The following is a 22,435-nucleotide window of genomic DNA, read 5'->3' on the forward strand; positions in this document are numbered from 1 at the left end:
CTGAACAGTAGTCTGAAACAAAGACATCCCGATAGCCATCTAGTTGCCATACTACACCCTGCCTCAGCCCTCATCACAAACTAGACTGTTAAGGGAGGATTTTGCTGATTCTTTTTGGGGGAGCATATATTTCTTCCGTTTATTGTCTACTCTCAGTCTCACTGGAAAGCCTACAGATAGGTAGTGCCCACTTGCCACCAAGGCTAGTTTGATGTAAATCCGAGCCCTCATTTTCAGCAATGCATTTGGTGTGAAGTCCGGAAAAAGCAGTCACCTGTTCTCCCCTCATTTCATAACTTCTCTTTGCACAGTTGCCTGTAGAGCTGTAGAGCCCACTCCCTCTAATCCAAGAAGCTACAGACCGCCATTACCATGCCTGCAGACACTTCATTGGGCCTCCTCAACTTCTGGGGGAGCCGAAAGGCTATCACTACTGTGGCCACGAAACTTCTGATTGAAGCTGCTGCAGGTCTTTCACCATCTGACCCGACCTCCCTTTTAGCAGCTTAGAATGAACAATTGCAGGAATATCACTCACCTTAAGACAAGCTATTCTCCTTATGTTAGTCCCTCTAACATGGTGTCTGTGCTGCAGAGCAGATTTAGGGCCAGATGTAGCAAAGGTTTTTACCCATTCTATGTCTATGGGAAAAAGTGTTTGTACATATGGCCCTTAGTAACAACTGTCTTTCCCCATACATCAGCATGGAGTACATTGATAGAGTTGAGGAGCAAGATCCTATAAAATTGCATTACAGTGGCAAATTGTGCCCCATACAACTGCTTGTGAACAGGAAAACTCACAATGGCTTAACAAAAGGAAGGTCTCTACAAAACGTTTCTGTTCGCTGTGATGACTGATTTACTGTAGTTGTTGCATATGTTGTAGCATGAGATGCATTTTTGGTGAGATAATATTGTATTGACTATTCCATATTTGAGAGCTTTCTTTTGTGCCATCCACTGTATGCCACTAGAGACTATTGGAGTGTGTCATGGGGAATATTCCTGATAGTTCATCGCACAGCTTCTTTTTACCACAATAACAGAGGCCTTTCCTTCTTATAAAGTGCTTGTGTTTTCAGGATGCTTAAGAGTACCATTACATGAATTTTTTTCTGGGATTTGTTTTGTTTTTATTTTTTAGAAGATACAGTTGTAGCAGTTTCAGTGACTGGCATTCTGAAAGTGTGGATTGTAACTACAGAAGTTAGTCGCATGCAGGTAGGAGAGGTCACTTTTTCTCTAAAATGTTGAAAGTTGTAATGTTCTTAAATATTGGAATTGTCCTTTCTTATTGTTGCATAATACCTTACCCACTAAAACGTTTGTGATATATATTTGTTTTACGTGCACACTGTCAGACTCTGTTCAGAAGGCTTTGAACAAGCAGGGGCTACTGGGCCCAACCAAGGCCTTTTATTTCTGATGCTCATGGCCTACTATGAATCCTGAGCAACTGGGCCAAATTCCCCTTCTGAACTTGACTCTCAGAAATAGTGTGGTCTGAGCAGTCCAAGGCTCCCTTGGAAGGGAGGTGGATACAGGGAGGTGAAAATGGGCTCCCAACTTGCTGCTGCCAGGCCTTTCTAAAGAGTTAAAATAAAAAATAAAACAAATAACTGTACCTGCCAAGGAGCAACAAAGGAGAAGGGAAACAAAGAAAACACTTACAGCAACCAGCAGTGGTAAGTAGAGAGGAGTAGATGAGCAAAAACAATTAATGCTATTTAGATTTTTTTTTAAAGCAGAGCAGTGGGGCAGGATGTAGAGTGAGCAGGTTTGTGGGAGAGCAACATACAGCTCTATGGAACAAGGGTATGAAACGGAGGAAATATGAGGGAGATGAGCTAATGAAAACACTCATGCTCCCTTGGAGTGCTAAAAACAGAAAGAAAAAAAAGTTTAATGAATGTGAGAAGTGGAACGATACAAGTCATCGAGTCAGCAGATAGTAAAATGCTGTGCTCCAGTAGAGGGTCAACCACAAGCCGAGATAGGAAAGGCATCAGATTAGAAGCAAGCAAATAAGATTGACAAGAAAGCCAACCAGAAATAGGCAATTGGCTGATCCAAAGTCCACTATAGGTATTGTCCACAGTAGGTATTTCAACATGATTATAGTAGAAATCCAATGAATTTGTGTTCTGGGACAGGAATCTGTTAATTATCAATCGTAAGAAAAAGTAGTGTTTCTATGCATAACATTGTGTATCAATGTTCTATTAATGTGTATTTAGATAGGAGGAAAAATAGGGTGGCTTTTAGATCATGTTGTGTGCACTATGTACAGGATGTCACGCCCTGTACATTCTGTTTTCGAGACATAGTGGTAATGCATACCATGTGTGCAGTATATAAAGTGCGTTTTCAGTGATAGCGCTATCTATGTACTATGGAGAACATCCATTGTGCCCTGCATACTAAACACAGCAGATATGCCTCAGAGTATTTCCCCAAGTGTGCTCTCTAGCCATTTTGTACTAGCAGAGTTGAACCTATGGCCAAGCACTGTTATTGCTCCAGTAAATCACAGCATGTGCAGCATTTATCAGTGTGCTGTAGGTGCATATGTGGAGTATGCTCAGGCTCAACAAAGTTTTGTGAGTCGTGTTCTACGCAGTGTGGTATTGTACTCTCTGCTGGAGATAATGCTCTGTGTTTACCTTTTTATTGTTTTTTTTACTTATGTGTCTTGCCACTGAATTTGAAGCACTGAAATGGCACCCCAAAAGCTATACTGCTTTAGGGATGTGTTTGTAAGTATAGTGAATAACATGAAAATGTGGTTATGTAATGGTCCTTTAATGTTAGTCTGAATTTCAGAAAGCTATGGTTCTCTTCATTGCCCTAATAAGCGGTGTATGCTTTGTTTTACAGGACACAGAGCCAGTGTTTGAGGAAGAGTCTAAACCAATTTACTGTAACAATTGCCAGAGTATTTCCTTTTGTGCATTTACACAAAGATCTCTTTTGGTGGTTTGCTCCAAATACTGGCGGGTAAGGACAACCAGGCATTGAAACAAGCTGACAGTCATTGATTCATGATGTTTTTTACAATAAAACAAATGCTTCGCTTTTACTTTGCCATTCCTGGTTACAGAAAAGCTTCAAAATGGGTACGAAATTATCAATGTTCATTTAAATGATCGAGTGTTCCTTTTTTAGTTTGTAAAATGGAGCAGTTTGTAGTCTGCCAAATCAGTAGACACCTGGGCAGAAAGAATGACCTCTCTCTGGATAGATGCTGGTATAAAGGGCATTAGATACCCTGGGTGAGGTTTGTGCCCATCTTTACAGTCCCCCATCTGATGTGGCCCTTTTATGTTTCATTCCAGTGGGCACACATTTACCACGGGGGCTGTGCTTGAGACGATCTAGTAAGGCCAGTTTTGCAGCATGGCCAGTCTCTTCTCATGCAGAAAACATTTTGGAGTTGTTAGAGACTTGTAGCTACAAAGATAGAATAACCAGTGGGCCTCTTGGCTGTGCCATGATTGTTAAGCCTTAAGGTGATTAGGTTACTAAGGGTCAGAGCTGGCTCTTGAGGAACCTGTTGAATTGGTGGCACAAGCTGAAAGCTAGATGAATTAGCCCACTGAACTAGATGAACATGCTCATGATTCTAATTAGCTGCTCATAATTCTAATTAGCATACTCTGTGAAAAACAATTTTTTAGTATGGAGTGTACCACGTGGACAGAATGTTAGCTCATTTGTGGTTCTAAAGAAAAAAAATTATGGGTGGTCCAAATAACAATTTTCTTCACATTATTTTTTCACATTATAAATTATACGCTGCCTGATTGATAAGTTTAAATAAATTCTTTTGTAGGTGTTTGACGCTGGAGATTATTCTCTGCTATGTTCAGTTCCCAGTGAAAATGGCACAACTTGGACTGGTGGGGACTTCGTAGCAGCAGATAAAGTGATCATATGGACTGAAGATGGGCACAGTTATATTTACAAGTTACCCGCCAGGTACTGTGCTATAGGTTCAAATTATGTATTTTAAAGTAATCTTTAAAAAATCACTCACTTTCCAAAATAGAAAAAACTTTAATTTATGCATGCATTTCTTATGAGTGGAAGTATTGTTTACAATGGTTCTGTTAACTCAAGAAGATTGTTTAAGATATTAACGTCAGCCTCATACTGTGCATGTTCTTTCAAATGAATATTTATAATGTCTAGAAAGAATCTATTCTGGTAGTATGTGATAGTTCTTCATGAAGCTCCTGTCTGGGATCATTGAGATGGCTACCTGTTTTACCTGATGGGCGGGTAGGTCACCATTTGCTTTCTTGCCCATAGGTGGGTTCCTTAATGTCTAGTTGTGGTTTACTAGTGAAACACTCTGTAGAGCAAACACATGAGCAAGAATAGATAAGGAGTATAAGGCATTTCTCTGTTGTCCCATGCTGATCTTACTGTTTGGGGAGAGTCTGTATATTGCCAAGCAGTGATGGGAATCCTTGTTTTTCCCATACTGATAGTCTATCTACTGTGCAAGGTCTCCATGCTGGTTAGTTGTGGCTGCCTATTTCACTGAATTTGCGATTGTGTGTTACCTGCTGTGTCTTTCATAGGGTGATGTGTCACTTCTCACTCATGGTTGATAGTGTAATGAATAGTTCACATTTTGACCAGCACTTGAGCTCATCTTTCCTCCTCTATCCTATTGTTGGAGAATCAGTTTCATCTAGAACACAGTTCATTCTTTGTTAACACTGAACTTGCAGGTCTTCTTTCGCTTGCTCAGTACAGCGGAGTTTCGTTTGGAGGCCTGCTTATCTCTGCCCCCTTCGTTTTTGCAGCAGTTTGTTCAGTGTTCATCTGCCGTTTAACTGCTCTTGTTTTTCGGTGCAGCTGATTTTAGGCAACTGACATAGTTGTCTACTGAGCCTATATTTGTGTTTAGGTTAAGGTGCCCATCTGAGATTACTTCAAATTTCCTGACTTTTCTTATTGTTGCTACATTTTCCTCCATAAAATGCAGATGCTCACTATTTTTAGGTCAAGCGTGCAAGCGCTTTGACTTGTTTTAAGTCTTGTGGGCTTTTAACTACACCCACTGCACACCCATCACTTTCACTCATTTGTGGGCTTTCCTTTAAAAAATCCTGTGTCATCATTAGTAAATGCTTTAGATTTGTCTCTCCTTGGAGCGGTTTTGTTACCGCCTTGCAGACTGCTCCTGTTACATGGATAATTGTACAATTGGCAATACGTTTGACTGCGAGCGAACTTCTTTTTCTTTTTGTATCTTTCCTTCACGCTCATGACGACGATGGCACTTTGAATCGGCTCGCTTAGGTCAACTGTTTTACTTTTCATTTTCAATTTATGTGGCAAGAAAAGTCCACTTAGGAATTTACAGCTCTATCTCGAGGAAATGCGAGACCCATTGCATTGCAAATGCTTGTTTGTATTTAGTTACTGTTGAGAGGGCTATGGGCCCAACAGGGGTTTTGAATACATATTAAAGCAAAGTGGTAATTTTGAGGCACATTGGGAGACTGCACACGTAACTAAGCTGAGTGGTGATGTCAGACCCTTTGCTACATCTTTCTCACCTATATGACTAATCTAAACCATTGTATAGTGGTTGGTGATGTGTTCCTGATTGAAGGTAGTGCAAAAAGATTTTGTGTTTCTTTTGTTGAAGGTGTCAGAGGTTGTGGTAAATTAGCCTTTCTAGGCTATATTGTATTTTGATGACAACTACTTTTTCTTAGTATTTTGGCAATCCATATTAGATTAGGCATGGGGCCATAGCATGAAGTATTGCTCTTTTGAGTAGCTGATCAGATAGGCTTCAGGAAAGTGAGGATCATCTGGTTTTGTAAACAGGGAGCTAAACGTATTATTAAAGCCACAGTATGGTCAAGAACGCGCACTCTCTAGTATGTTAAATAACCATTCAGACTAGAATTTAGCAGTGAATTTTACAAGATCACCCTATTATATATAATATCATCTATTAGACAGTGCATCAATAAAAACATTATTATTGACAAGAAATACATTCCATACATAGATTTGAAAAAAAACAATGTAAATTACTTACCAGTTGAATTAAAAAATAAAATGCCCTCTTCAAAGAAGCAATATGTGGGCTAAGTCATGTGGACGGCGTTTTTCACATCGGCATTGGTAATTGCTTTGACAGAAATTTTATTGAATCTGATATACAGACATTGAAAGAACCTTATCAGAATCTAGGATTGAAACTGATAATTGGATACTCGGTACAGTTTTTGTAGGATTATCAAAGTCAGGGTCTCTTTAGATTCTATCGTAGATTTAGCTGCCATATCCGATCTCATTGCGACCAAATATTTTAAGTAATTGATCTATGTTAACATAACTTCGGACCACCTCTCAACTATTTTCTTGTGGTTACATTTTGTAACATTTACAAAATTTACTCTTCGTTGCTAACCCTTTCCCACCATGAGTTTAATTAATCAGCAGTGCATTTAAGCAATTCACTGTCAGGCTCCTATTATCAGGTTTGATGAAAGAGGCTAAGAATTTCAAGCAGGCAATTTTAATCTTATAATGTAATACGCATAGCCTCTATACTCTCACTGGATGGCAACCATGGTCCATATCGCCATGCCCACCTCTCAGATTTTCTAAAATCATATCTTACTCACAGAAGTAGTCCCAATAAGCCATATAGTAAAATTGGGATTACTGTGGCAGTAAGTACTCTAAGCAGAGGCATAGTTGAAAATTCACAGACGAGGCAATTAAAATGTAGTTATCCCAGTTTGTCTCCTTTTGCTTTAAATAATACTTGTTTGTAATATTTGTTAGAAGGCAAATTATTGTTAAAGATAGTCTGAAGATATTTATAGTTTTTCACAGTGTCAAGTAGTAAATCATTCATAGAGCAGCTAAGTACAGTGTTAGACCTGTCAGCTCTTTGCGTGGTTTCCCCTATCTTTTTTGCTTCTGACCTCCTGTTTTCATCCTGTGCTCAATTCCGGCTTTAGGACTCTGGGCACTTTACCACTGCTGACCAATGCTAAAGTGCAAGTGTTCTCTGTCTTAATTGTATTGGTAATTGGTTTATCCACAACTTGCATATTTGAGTTACTACTAAGTCCCTAGTACAGTGCACAGTGTGTGCCCAGGGCCTGTAAATCAAATGCTACTAGTGGACATGCAGCACTGATTGTGCCACTCACGGGTTTCCCTGTAAACACATCTTAGACCTGCCACTGCAGTGTCTGTGTGGGGATTTTTAACTGCCAGTTCGACCTGGCAAATGCACCCACTTGCCAGGCCCAGACCTTCCGTTTTACTTCAGGTAAGTTACCCCTAGGTTAGGTCAGGTCCAGGGCAGCCCCATGGGCAGGGTGCAGTGTATTTACAAGGTAGGACATGTACTAGTGGGTTTTAAATATCCTGATAATGGAATGCTGCTAAATTCGATTTTCACTATTACCAGGCCTATCTCTCCTATAGGTTAATATGGGGATTGCCTTGACATATCTTTCAAGTGTAAATTCCCATTGGGAGCTAATGGAGATGTGGAGTTTGGGGTCTCTGAGCTCACAATTTAAAAATAAATCTTTTGGTGAAGTTCGTTTTTAAATTGTAAGTTTGAAAATGCCCTTTTTAGAAAGTGGGCATTTTCTTGCTTAACCATTCTGTGCCTTTTCCTGGCTAGGGAATGCAGGTCTGGGTCAGGATGACAGTTGGGCTGGATGTGAATTCACTCTAGACAGTCCGGGAGCTGAGGTGTGTCCTGCATAACCTGATGGGTGTTCCAGGGCTAGAGTGGAGGGAGTGACTGACACTTGTACCTGAATGGGGCTGTGCCTGTCCTTACACAAAGCAGTCTCCAACCCCCTGGAGTGTGTCTGGGGCCAGGGCAGGAAAGGCATGGTTGTGTGCACTACAAAGACTTTCCTTTGAAGTTTGCCTACTTCAAAGGCATAAATGAGTATAAGTATTGGGGCTCTGAGACCACAACTTCAGAATACTTCTGGACTGAGAACATCCTGCCAAGAAGAAGAGCTGGATGCTGTAGGAGGAACTGCCACTCTACCTGTTGCTTTGTTGTGCTAGCCTGCTGTTTGCTGATTCTGTCCTGGGAGTGAAAGGACAGAATGAAAGGATTGGACTTTGCTTTCTACATCCTGCTTTCCAAGATTCTCCAAGAGCTTGAACTGAGCTTGCCTCCTGTTAGAAGTCTCAGGGACATCAAAGACTTCATCTGCTAGAGCCTGGACACTTCTGCGTAGAGTCCTAACTTGTCAAGTGGTGCCAAATCTAGTCCCTGGGCCCTTGAAAGTGGAAACTGGTTTCCTGAGGAAGAAGATCCATGAATCAGATCGCTGTGGCTGAAAATCAATGCTTGCGACAGGAGAATCGACAAGGTGCCTGCCTTGCGGCTGAGGAATCGACGCATCGCCTGATTTGCGGTGGAAGGATTGACTTGGCACCTGTAGGACCAATGCAGCGCTTGTTCCACCGCGGCTCTATCATCACAATGCACCTTGATTTTCCCTCTCATCGTACCTGGGTGTCATTTTCGCATCGACCGTGCACCACAGCAAGGAACCAAGGCCGCGTGACCGGAAACCAACACATCCCCTCTCCTGCATGGAGAGAACCAATGCATCACCTCCCCTGCCAGTAAGGTACCGACGCATTACCTCCCCTGCCAGTAAGAAATGGATGCATCAATGCTCCTGCGAGGAGAGAATCGAGGCATCACTTACCCTGTCAGTAAGGAACCAACGCATCACCTCCCCTGCGCAGTAGGGATCTGACGTATGGCTTCATTTTCTGGTGCCTCACCTCTTCTGCAGCCCGCACTGTCTTTGTTTTTAACACATTCCTTGTACTGTGTGTTAAAAAGAGACAACCCTTGAGTCATCTGGATTAAGGCTCTTTGCAACTTTTTAAAAATGATATCTTTGCTTGTGTATATTGGATTTTTGTTGTTTTGATCTTGTTTAACTCAGATAAATATTGGCTGTTATTCTGATCTGGTGTTGAGTGCTTTTGTTGTTTTTTTCACTGTGTTACTGTGTGCGTGTGTACAAATACTTTACACATTGCCTGTGAGATAATCCTGACTGCTTGAGCCAAGCTACCAAGGAGGTGAGCAGGGATTATTTTAGGTGTGTGATTCCCTTACCCTGACTAGAGTGTGGGTCCCTACTTGGACAGGATGTAAACTGACTGCTAACTAGAGACCCCATTTCTAACATACAGGTTTTCTTTTACACATTTGCATTACGTTTGTCTAATTTGTTATGTAGTCATTTTGTAGGTCATTTAGTTGATCTTGAAAGCAAATTGTTGTTTGATGGAAGATGACCAGGTCATCAGCATATAGTACTGTATTTAAAGTGGAGCCATCGTAATGGGTTAGCATTTACCAATAGAGGTACAATTGTGTGGTTATAAATAAGGAGAATAGCAGAATTGCTGGTACACAGCCCTGTACTAGGTTGTTATTCCCCAGAACTTTAGCTGTGTTGTTGCCATTATTTCCAAATTTCACTTGAGCTTCTGTCTCTGTATGAAATGCAGTTAGGGAAGATAGGAGGGATAGGAGAGCATTTCGAATCCCCATAGACAAAAGCTTCAACCAAAAGGTATTGCGATCAACCTTGTTGAATGCCGATATAAAACAACAAAACACAAAAGTAGGGAGCCATCTTCTGAGATTTTACTCCCAGTACAATTCAGGAAGAATATTTGATGGATAGTCTATTGCCTCAGTCTAACACCCACTTATTCTCGAGGTATTAAGTTAAAATCATTTGCCCAGTCTGAAACATCTTGTAGGACATTTCTATTTAAAATTTTAGAAGCCCCATCAAGCAAGGTGAAGAGTCTGTATTGGGAAAGAATACTAGACTGACCTATCTTATTTAGTGTAGCCGTAATCTATGAGCTCTTCCAACTTTTCCATGACCATGTTACAGGGGTGCCCTTTATATACAGGACTGCTTTCTTAGGCAATCTGAGCATGTACACCAGTAGGTTCTTTTTAGACTAAGAATTATACCTTTAATTTCGGATTCACTGAAGAAGAATTCCTCCTGAGTAATTGATATAGGTACTATCTTATTTGTACATGCTGCTGTGGGGTGCATAAAAAGTAACTAAGTATGCTTTCCACTGCTGTTTAGAAAAACAGAGGTCTTTGCATGTCTTATTGGACCCTTTGGACACCAATTGCCAAATTTGGCAATTGGTGTAATTTGAGTGAATTGTCCTGATAATTCATTCCCAAACCCGTGTCCTGTAAGAGTTCTTCTGTCATTTCAGCAATCGTTTATACTTACATAGTTCAGCAAAATAAGCGGCATATAACACTCATGTTTAACTCCTAAATTTTTCTTAGTGCTCCTTGAACCTGGTGTGGATTATTTATACAATCTGAATCAAATCAATTGTGTGATTGCACCAATTTATTAATACCAGTGAATAACAATTCAGCCAGTTTTTTTAAATTGAATTTCCAATGGGGGCAGTTTTTTAGGGGAAGACGTCATAGACCTGGTGGCCAGCCTTTAATTCTTTGAGCACATTTTGCCAGTTCAATATTTCATCATTCTTTTAAATGTCCAGTCCTCTACATGGTGCACGATTATTATTTTCAGTTGCACTCATTTTTGCATGGCTTTCCGGTTTGTTCCAGGGTGCACCTTATTGGGACATGGTCATTACCAATTCAATATAAAACTTTAAATAATATGGGTGGTTAACAGCACTTCTGATGAATGCTTTGCAAACTGGCTGATCATCCTTTATAGGGACATAATTTTAATTTGCTTAAACATTTCTCAAATTATACACCTCGTGTACAGGTAGACATTATTGTATAACTGTTTAGTTGACAGAAAAAGTTTGGGAAGCTCAAGAAACACGGAAGAGTAGAGGAATGTATCATTTTGAATTCACTGGTAGATAAAAAGGAAGAGGATAAAATTGGATGCAAAGAGCAGTAGATAACTATTTAGAAAAGTTTAAAAAAGGAGTTTAGTCTTACAAACACATTGATTGTAGGACTATGAACAAAACCAATCTGAACAGTATTTCACATGCATCACACCAACAATATTTCACATTGTATTTTTTATAATCATAAAATTGTACCATGTAATTGGGAGTAATTTTTTATATTTAAATATATACTTTCTGTTTTCAGTCAACTGTATCTTGAAAAACTGATGTATGTTTTTGGTGTATCTTTCTCCGCAGCTGCCTACCTGCCAGCGATTTGTTTCGGAGTGATGTAGGAAAGGCCATTGAAAACTCAATTGCGCCAATGATTTACAGTGGTGTTGATAGGGCAGATAAACAGGTAAGCAGCTGGTGAATCCTTCATACAAAAAAGACTTACAGTTAAGCGTAGTTTTGTTAAATCATAGCCAAAAAGCTATGTTTATATAATATAAAAGAAACTGAAACATTAATGGCCCTGCCTTAAACATAATCTTTTTACCTTGTGTGGCATATGACAAACTTCCCTAAGCAAGCCACAGCAGGACATTCTTAGTTGCAAGACGTTATTGTGTTTCTTGATTAAAAGCTTCAAGGAAAACTGCATTTGCAGTTTCCTTTGGACCATCAGCTACTTTACCACGAGGTTTCACTCCTGAGTAGTCTGAAATTGTAACTGTTACGATCAATATAATCTGAGATAATTTCTGCTTACATGATAGGCTGACTTTCTCTGCAGTAGCTATGCCTTTCTACCTGAAGGTCATTGCAACAAAAGATCTTTTATTAAGGAGGTTCACCGAATACTAATAGGGGAACTTTCACAGGGTGTGGGGACCCCTCGCACCAAATGCCCATGCTGCCGTGGCTTTCACATGCTTCAGTCAGCTTTGGAAGTACCTTGAAATATTTCTCCTCATTTTTTCATACTTTTGTGTGTATGTCAATATCACCTGTGTTGGCAACAATACAGTATTTAACTTAAAGTAAATTAATGTAAACTAGAATGTGCTAGGCTGTAACTAAACGTTTCTATCTACGTTTAATATTACATGGCTAACACCAATTGAGAAGTCTGAAATCAGTAAAAAAGAGAATAATAATTGTGAATGTTTTAGATCAAATCAATCAACCCCCTAAAACTGTAAGCTGGATAACTGCAGAAATAACTTGTAAGGTATGGCCACTAAGTCGAAGATTTTGCTATCATACTCTCATGCATCTTAAACAGCACCACAATGCCGTAATACTAGTCTGAGTCTTGATGACTGTTCTAATCTAGTAAGCGTCACTAATTATATGTTACTCTCTCCACCGTAAAGGTAGATTTGCTACATCCTTTTTGTTTTTCATCCTAATGTTGATAATTTATGTTAAAATTCATATGGTCATTTGTGCTCATTAAATTGTTTCTCCATTGTGTTTCTTTTTATAAACCTGTGACAGGTAGAGCAGGGTAATGTTGTCGAAGCTGTTGTCCAGGTTCCTCCTCAGGAACATTTCACTGACCTAAAACAAGCTCTGGAGCTGTACACTCCCCAGATGTTGGTCTACTTCAAGCCTCTAGAGGCAATAGTAAGACCCCATTCGTAAGCTTTCTTAGTGTGGTGCCTGTGAATGCTGTGTGTTTTTGCAGTTTCTAAAGGGACAACTTAACTTTTGCTAAACCCTAATTTATATGTGAAATTTATAGAGTTATAATACAGTTTTTATTCGCAGTTTATGGCATGTTTTAATGATTAGGATTTTATTTCTGTCAAATACTTTCATGCATTTGCAAGAAAAAGAAATACATAATTTAACTCCGGAGTAGAAACAGATGAGTTATATTTTGTCTTTTTTTCTCCATTGGTATAATCATGAATAAGAAAGACACCCATAAGCAGACACAGTTACTTAGTTTGGAACATAGTACATTAATTTGCAGCACTCCTTCCCTGTGTGATGTGTGGTAAATGACACCTGATATTTGTTATGTAACTTTTTGAGAGTGCAAGCACTGCTTCTGATGTCCTATTTCTGTACTTGTCACTATAAAATATATTTAGACTGCATAACATTTGACACTCAAGCTGTGAAGCATAGAAAAGCCAAAACATATTCAAAAGCATGGTGTCGTCAGCAGATTCATATGCTAAGATGGACCATTCCCTTCACGTTCAACTATGGGTCTAGGAGATTTTAGAATATTAAAGGTTTGATCGCCTATAGCTTTCATAGACTGGCATTGTGATACTGATTTGATACTTTATCAATGTGCACCAAACTAAATTACTGTGCCGTGATGCCACCATATCTCCTGCGGAAAGGTGGAAGGCTGGTGGTGGATGGGGCACTTGCTGAATGTTGCTATTGTTACTACTTAATATTTTAATTTTGATAGTCCCATGACACCTCCTCATCACCCAGATAAGGAAAGTATGCACAGGTGTTGGGATGGGACATACAACATAATACTACACACGGGTATTGTGAGAAAGTTGTTTATTAATTAGGTTGTGTGCGTGTCCACCACAAGTAATAAAGTGACAGTCTTATTATGTCCAGTCAAAGGTTTTGGTTATTTAAATCTGAGCTAAACCTCTGGTATGTGTGGCACAGAGCAGACAGGTTTAACTTAAAGGAAAATATGTAAAGCATTTAGAAGTACCAACACACTTAAAAAGTAAAAAAAACACAATAAAAACCCTACTCCAATTTAAAAAATGTAAGAAAAATGTAATAAGCAAAGTGAGACCAAAATGACAAAAATTCATTTAAGGGGGGACTGGATGTATGAATTTGTAAGAATTTAGGTGGAAAAAGCACCAAGAAGCGCAGATTGACAATAGTAGTCAATGGTCGTAGTAGACTGGGATATAGGTGTGATCCAGGGCCAGTTGCGATGGAATGCGGTTGAGATACACCAAATAGATTGGCCCGCTATGACCTGGAGCTGGGAAAGTTTGAAAATGTTTCTAAGTTCCAAGCGGAAAAGAGATTTTGTCATTTTTTCTGAAGAAAAACTAATCTCTGCGTGGGACAAACCTTAAATTCAGTCTTATACTTTGGACCTGCCAGTCGGATAGTTTTGGTTGTTGATCTACGTGAAACTGTACAGCTCAGAAGCAAACATTTTAAAAATGTTCACAAAATTATTTGGTGCCCAAACAACAACAGGAATACAGTTCTAGAGCCCCCAGGACCTCAGTGGGGAGACCTTAGAGTCTCACAGTGTCAGGGAGAGTGCAACAGCAAACCTGGATCAGCCACATCCACGTGGATCATCCACTTGGATGCGTGGATCAGCCACATCAACCTTGGAGTTCTTTCTGTCTTTGGAATTCAAGTGAAAGGGGGTCCAGCCTCTTCAGAGCATTCTCACAAGCCGCAGATGCAAAGTGCAGCAGACTCATCCTCCTTATATCTTTTTGTCTGTCCAGCAATGTTTGGGGTGCCACATTTATGCCTGCCATTAGCTAATGCGTGGGGATGACTCCTGGGCACTCCCTAACCATTGAGGTAAAAGGTTCTGGGAGCATCCATACCCACCTTTTCAGTAGTGGTTCAAATGCCATGTGTCATGGCATTTTCAAGATGGCAAAAGTCTTCTGCCACAATGAACTTGAGCAGGGTCTGTGTGTTGGGGGGAGTGTTACATGAACATCAACAGTGTCCTCCCATATCTAACACTAAAATCCAGTGTGAAGCAGGCACTATACCCACCATAAACCCTATGACTGAAGTCTGGTAGGACAAGGATAAGGATTCTCCAGACAGGGTATACACAAGAATTGTTTTGCAATCCGGTTATCTCCCTTTGAAGTGCACCTGAAGTGTTACACATGGCTCAACAGACCTGTCAAGCAGGAGTGGACTGTATGGTGTCAATAGGATGCCCACAGCCCCCACTTTGAATATTCTGTAAAGTTCAGAGGAGTAATCTCTTCCCATTCAGGTCAGCTCATTGTTTGCTCCTGAGACTCATTTCACACCTCTTTGACACATATACCCGGGCTTGAGCATAGATTGGAAGCTGCCAGAGGCTTACACCAATTAGCCTTCTGACAATTCAGACATTTATTAAAAATCCAACTTCACTATTGACTTGGATTTTTAGTAACTAATAAAAATAGTAATTTAATTATTTTCCTAGCTTGTCCCATTCACAAGATAGCAGTATTAATATTTTAATCTGCACTCTCATTTTCTACATAGAAAACCTTTTTGGACCTTACCGCTATAGGAACCTGGTAACATTCATTTTCTGCATGTCCAACTTTTATATACAATTTACTGTACCTTCTGTGCTACAAGGTTTACATAGGGCTGATTAACTAATAATTAAATAGGAGGTTTTAACAGATCGATTACAGGTTGTATATTGCAGTCGTCAGGCTAAAATGATAGGCCTGAAGCCAAGTTTAGTGGATTGATTGCCGATCTCTGTCCAGTTCATTAGTCCGCTGTATCAAGATTGTAGAAGTGTATATATTCTAGTGTAACAGCAGCCTGCCATGAGCTCAAGAGACTGTTGCTGGTGGAAAGCTATGTCGCTGCTGAAGTGGAGAGACCTGATCAGTTTGGAGGGTGTAACTACTCTAGAGCTACTACAGCAAGCAATTCCACCTGGAGGCTATATCTGCTGCTGCTGAGAGCCTGAATTAGCGACGCAGTGGTTCATTGTGTACTCATTTAGGCAAATATTCATTACTTTTTGGATAATGCAGAATTTAAGTAATACCTCACATTCAATTAATGTTGCAGGGGTGTGTCATATGGTACAAAATGACACTACAAAATTGGCAAAAATCCAAAGAAAGCGGGGCAATTAATAGAAAAATACAGATGAATTTGCCATACAAACTGAGCAAGGGGAAGAAAAACATTTATCACCTTCACAATTCTACTATATAAACAAGTCAGGTATTATTCAGTAATTCTGAAAAGTTATTAGGGCAGTAAACCGTGAATCAGACTTGAAGGCACACAGCAGGTTGTTACCAAATGCATGGTCTGAATGGATCTTTTCATCAAGGAGTCCTAGGGATTAGGCTCACCAGATATGACCAGCCAAGAAGAAGATAATATTAAAATAAATCAAATGGAGATGAGAAGAGATAAAGCTCCAAACAGCGAAACCACCCCCTTGCAGGAGCCTGGGGTAATGGAATACAATGAATAACGCAAGGCAGAAGCATTCTCTAAGGAAATTGGCTCCCACACATACATTGGTGATGGAGAATAAGAATTATTGCATCCTCAAGAATTAATTTGTAAAAAGGAACACATCCTCCAGGGAAACCTGTCTGCAGTTGCCCCTGCTGAAACCAGGTACTGATGCGCAGTTCAGCCTCACACAATTTGTCCTACAAACCTTGTCCCAAGTGATGCTGCTCTTACGATTCCCACAAAAGAAGTCTCATTGTTGTGAGGGTGGGATTGCATCCTGCACCAACAACACAGCCGGAGCTGCCTCAAACAATCAGCTGGTAAACTATGGTGCCCTGCCTGCACCTCTGGACAAGAGATGGAGGTTCATGGGCAAGCCTGCTGCACACGCTTGAGACTGTATGGTGCACCGAATAAGAAATTACATTGTTGCTCCTGAGCCATATGCAGTTGAGCTTAATTCCGTCCTAAGTCCATAGTGTATTGGTATTGATAGTAGTGTCTCAACTATAATGGGAGAGAGAATTATTACTGGGAGCGAGCAGCGGTGTTGCACCTCACTGTGTTCATGTGGTGTCATTGAACATTCATATCCATATATCCCAGGAAGACCTTCACTTATTCCTTTATTTGTGCTTTTCAGAAGGTAAACTTGCCATGACTAGAAACCTTTCACATTTAATTGGAAAGATAGTTGTGATGTATGCTTTAGTGGACTAAGGTACTCTTGGGGATTTTTTCTGTTCATTATGTATGGTCAAATATAAAAGGTTCTTTTTTTATATAAATCAAGTCAAAACAAAAGCATTCAAACCAGTACAGGTGTGCTTTCTTATATAATGGCAGAACTATTTCTGCTATCAAGCACAAACCAAAGTGTTGCACGTGGAAAGTGGTTTAGTGCAAGTCATAGATATTTAGAGACTGACTCATCAAGAAGAAAGCTCTGTCTCATGACCGTAATGTATCCTAAGTCCTGACAATCTAAACAGGCATTTTCCAAGAATGCAAGATAACACCCGATGTAATCTGTAGGCAGTGCCATATTGTCGCCTAATATTTTTGGTGGGTCTCCCCCATTTTTAAATGTGTCCCTGCGGGGATGTATTTTACAAGCGTCTATCCATTTCTCTGATTGGCTCATCCCCTTGCCAATTTCTCCATTGAGTCACCACTAATTATTAAGGCAGACGCTTATACCCCCCAAATTATAGATCTACTTATGCTACAGAAGCATTGCTCTGACTATGACACAGTAGGTTTAAGCACTCAATTCTAATTCTACTTTCTTCAATTAAGAATTCTGTAAATGTGTCTGCTCAATACGCAATATATACAAAAATAACCAAACGTATTGGCATATACTCAGTGGGGATACACTTTTGATAAGCTAGTGTGCAACATTGGAGTACACCTTTCTTTCATTTCCACCATTTCAAATTGTAGTCTACAAATTCATTTAATCTAGAATGAGGATGACTCCTATTGCGCCAATGTTCAGTTGTGAAGCTGTACAGGCATTATGTGGTTGCATCCATGTTTACGCTCTTGCTTTGTATAATTATTTTTTAATGCAACAAGACAATGATTTCCATTGTACATCTGTTGCATTTATTAGCTTCACTCATGAAATCTTCGTGTTGTTCATTTAGGGGGTATCTGTTTAAGGTATGAGACACCTATGCTGTTTTTATGAATGAATTATTGTACTTATAAAGCTCAGCTAAAAACCCAAACAAGTTCTTGGTACCATTCGCTATCAAACCGCAACTACACCTGACTCATGAAACTAGTCCAATAAGCCTGACTTTAAAAACATTGCTAAAATGGGTATTTCCCTAAAGGAATACTCCAGATTGTGGATTTTAAACAGAAAAATAATAATGTCTTTTCGACTTTAATTTTGCCAGTGGAATGCGCATTGTAGCCTGCTTTGAGGATTGCAAATTCCTACCAGGCACTAGAAGAGCATCATCTTGACTACAACAATGATTAGTTATTTAAGGCGCTTCAGGATCAAGCAAGTTATTTTATGGTCGCCCCATTTTGCCAATAAGTGCATGTATGGCTTCCAGATAAATTATTTCATCTCTTTAGAAAGAGACGCGTTATACTGTAGCATTCTCTGCCACCTGAACGATTTGCAGTACGCATTTTGCAAGCATAACATATAAAACATTACCCATCAGTTTCACCAGCCTCTGCTATGACTTTGTGTCAGTTTAGAAGATCAGACAACATCTGCACCCGTTCCTGCTTGTGAGAACTTTATTGCACCAGATGTCTGGAGCAACTGCCATATAAGTGTGTTCACTTCTCTCATACTTTTTATACACTTACCTTGAGTATTTTGTTCCTCCTCAAATACGACAAATGTAATTGTACTGCATTCCCAAATTAGTAATTTATTTTCTAGCCTGTCTCCTGAACCTGGTTTAACAGATTCCAGTTCTGGCCATAATGTTATTTTTATGATTTCTTTTTCCATGCCTATGGCCTTTTAGAAAACCTTGATTTATAGGACGCTTATGCTGAAACACTGTTTGGCCTTTTACTCTGAGGTTGTGAAGTTTTAGTTTATTATTATTAGTAGTAGTATTGTTGGAATTATCTCTTCCATTATGTTCTTTTTGTACTAGTATGTCGCATTATATCTTGTGCTGATAAACTTCAAATGTGTGTCAAAGTCCAGTCAAAGAGGAATTATAAGGGGGTACGCGTTTAGAGATGCTGAGTAGCTAACTCCAGATGATGTGAAAGCTGCTTTTAATTTCTAATTAATTTGTGTGGTCAGTGATTTTGAGGATCATTTACCCAAAGATGACTATAATATCTGCAAGACAAGGACCTCAGTGGTGCACAAAAAGTCCAGGTTTTGTTCAGTATTTCCCACATAGGGCATGTATGGTTGGGCAGTAACGAGATGTCTGTAAAAAGTGTACATGTCCTCCCCACACAATCTGTGGGTCATTTAGAGGTGGTGACAGTGCTGTGTTTTCAGTGCCAGAAGTGTTTTTGGAAACAGCATATCTGAATGAGTCAAGGGTGGGAATAGAGTCAAAGTAGCTGTCCTATTTAGAGCAGCCTCATCAGTGCCATTCTTCATGGCTGTTTTTTCCTGTTAGGTACCACTATGCATGGCATGGCGGAACCAGGCAAGAAAAACAAAAAATGTATCACAAACGATGGGAAAATGTTGTCAATACCCCTTTCTCATGTCAATAAAGTTGTACTGTCATGGGTAACCAAAACTGATGAATGTAGTTATGTCTTAAAAACACAGCAAATCATAATTGTGGGAGGCTATCAGGACCTCACACTTTGCCTGCAGTAACCCTTTTAAGCATTTCTCTGACAAATCTTATTTCCCACATCACTTCTGAATTAAAAAAGCTTACGTGCCTTCTACTAGCCTCCCAAGACCTATTAATTTTACATTACCAACATTGTTCAAAACACTTAAAGGACCGAATCCAACAAACTTACAAAAACAAACTCACTCACATGACTCCTGAATGATGAAGTATTTCCACTCTGGTGTGGGACATGATTCTAGGGTGAGTTTTAGTTTTCTTATTGGTCTGTGTTTTTTAATACCTTCCCTATATTGTGTTGTGAGCCTTCTTAATAAGCAGTATCTCCCATCTTAAAAGTTATGCTATTTTGTAACTTCTTTCCAGTAGAGTGATCATCAATCTTTTGGAATGTGATCAGATTTTGATTCATTGGAGACCCACTGCATCTCCTGTTGTTATGGTCAGAACCTTCTGTGGCTGTGCAGACAGTTTAAAAAGAATTGCACAATCTGAACTGCAAATAAATGACCTTGTCTATGAAAATCACTATAAAACCATTTGTAAACAATAAATCGATGTAATTTATGGTCTGACACTGGAAGTGGAAGGGTTTAGTACCAACTTATATCACTTTTCGAGTGTCAGAGAGGCAGGGGTGGATCATAAGAGAGTAGTCGATAGGTGATCTATTGCTTGTTGTTTAAGCATTTATGTCAGCCAGGGAACATTGGCTAGGTTGAAATCTGATAGAGAGCACCGATGGCGAATCTTGAAGAATCAAGTTTACATCTACTGGCCTATCACTAGGAAATTAGCTGAAGATTTTCTTTGCTTGGCAAGTTCTCACTCCATTTTCTTATGATTTTCATATTTGTTGGGAGAGTAGTAATCATTAGCTACATCTCTTCACCTATAGGAGTAGGGGTAAAACTGTATTTGTGCAGTACTATGACAAAATCTGTTGAAGTGTTACAAAGTTTGCATCGAGTTCTGTTTGTTTAATGCAGTTTAAAAAATCTGAAATGTATAAAACAATTTGCACTTCCAAGTGGCATCCAGCACTTACATTGTTCATATTTTGTAAAGGCTAAGTTGCCCTTTATATTTTTGCATGACAGTATATTGCATGTATTTTCCTTGCCTCAGTACATGCTGCACATCAGACTTGCAGGAGGTTGTGTTTATTTGGTGATTTCCTTTCTTGATGTACATTTCTTTTTATTAATACAATTTTTTAATCTAGTGACCTGTTTATTCAATTGTTTACTGATGAAATACTAATCAATTAAAATATCACATATACCTTGGATAGGTTTTCTAGATTTTGCACGCATGACAATTAATCTGGACAACATATTTTTTTAATAAAAGTATTTGCTTGTTTCTACTGTGTATGGTAGTGAAGTATTTTTTTTTTTACCTGCTTGTATATCTGTATGGCAATCTAAAAGTAGCTTGCATGAGTTTACTTCTGTGAAAGATCTTGATGCTGTTGTACTTGTATTCAAAGATACTCACATTGGAAAATTATGAATTACACGCTTATTAGACCAGCTATTCATGTGTACAAAGGAGCATGCTGCCTGTGGTGATGTTTGCATGTTATAGCAACATGGTTTGATTTCTACATTGTCTGTGTACTGTTTCTTGTTGCTGGATGAATTTCTCTAACCATTTTACTTGCCTATAATAATGTGTTTAATATTCAAAAGTTGTTGCTGTTTTTTGTTGCTGGTTGAAATTCTCTAACCATTTTACTTGCCTATAAGAATGTTTCATATTCAAAAGTTGTTGTATCGTTGATTGAGCTTAAAAAAAAAAAAAAAAACTTTCAAATGGAATGGCTGCACTCTGCCCAGTGCACCTGCTCATGTAGTTCTATCCTCAACAGCCTGAAAGTCGTTTTTATTGTTGCCATTGATGACTACATGCCAGAGCAGCTCTAGTAAATTGGCCAACCCCTCAATTCAGTGTCTTCTATACAACTGTAAGAAAGCCATACATCACAGGCTCAATGGCGCTAATATCATTAACATTGATCTCAGTCTGTAAGACTTCACTGAAACATGGTTTTATGCCACCTCGAAAAATAAGATACGACTGCTTCTACCTCCTTAGTACTCTATGTTTGGTGGGATCTCTAAATTGGGTAGACAGAGTGTTGCAGTCCTTTGCAAGGATTCCATTCACTGCAAATGGTGACTCATTGACGTGCATTTCTCCCTCTAGCGCTTGTCCCTGTAAATTAAATCCTCAAATCACTCTCCATCTGACAAAATGTTATATACTACGCTTTTGCTGACAACTTACCTTTTATTGAGCTGTGCTAGAAAGACTTTACAAATGAGCTCATTGTTTCATACTCTGATAAAACACACCCCATAAATGCTCTACTCCCGATTTAATCATATATTAAAAACAACATTGTCAACATCTACCCTAGACTACTCTCTATGGTCAATAAATTGGCCAGTTAATCATCTGACTTCTTTCACAGTAAAAGACGTCAAAGCCATGTTTGTGCAATTCTTCAATTAAAAAAAAAGAGATAAATGTGAAATTTATTGAAACTTGCCTCTGGTTTAGTGTCAGCAGGAACACTTCTCTGCCAATATTAAAACCACTGGATACTTGACTGCAATTCAAATAAACCTTGAATGTGACCTAATGGAAACTATAAGGTGAAACACTCAAAATATTTCACTACCACGTTTCGTATATACTAAGGAAATTAGCTGCCTGCTTTTATAATACAAAGCTAATCTAATACATCTATCTTTTTCATAATTATTTTTTTCCAGGCAGGGTTAAAATCAACCAGACTCCTAAATTAATTCCATTCAAGCCTCCTAAAGGTGCTTTGCTTGTTGATGTAATGCATATACTAGTGATTAGGTCCCATTTGTTCTACTTGACTTGTCAGCTGCTTCCAACACCATGAATCCATCTACTCTTTTTGTTTTAATTATTTTTGTTGAAAAGGAGTTACACAAGAACATGGCATG

At 39.2% G+C, this 22,435-nt stretch overlaps 1 protein-coding gene across 4 annotated transcripts in view; it reads left to right on the plus strand.

Annotated features, from left to right (window-relative positions):
* Window positions 1-22,435, plus strand: part of WDR7 (WD repeat domain 7) — a 972,184-nt gene that overhangs the window by 60,282 nt on the left and 889,467 nt on the right. For 2 of the 4 annotated variants that reach the window (XM_069219934.1, XM_069219942.1), the window contains exons 6-10: window positions 1,148-1,224; window positions 2,881-3,000; window positions 3,836-3,981; window positions 11,242-11,344; window positions 12,430-12,558. In XM_069219934.1, coding sequence (XP_069076035.1) covers window positions 1,148-1,224; window positions 2,881-3,000; window positions 3,836-3,981; window positions 11,242-11,344; window positions 12,430-12,558 — 575 coding nt within the window. The remainder of the gene's footprint in view (window positions 1-1,147; window positions 1,225-2,880; window positions 3,001-3,835; window positions 3,982-11,241; window positions 11,345-12,429; window positions 12,559-22,435) is intronic. The other 2 variants (XM_069219953.1, XM_069219963.1) reach the window with 1 other exon arrangement.

This window comes from Pleurodeles waltl, chromosome 1_1 (genome assembly GCF_031143425.1).
Source record: "Pleurodeles waltl isolate 20211129_DDA chromosome 1_1, aPleWal1.hap1.20221129, whole genome shotgun sequence".
In the NCBI taxonomy this organism is placed as follows: domain Eukaryota; kingdom Metazoa; phylum Chordata; class Amphibia; order Caudata; family Salamandridae; genus Pleurodeles; species Pleurodeles waltl.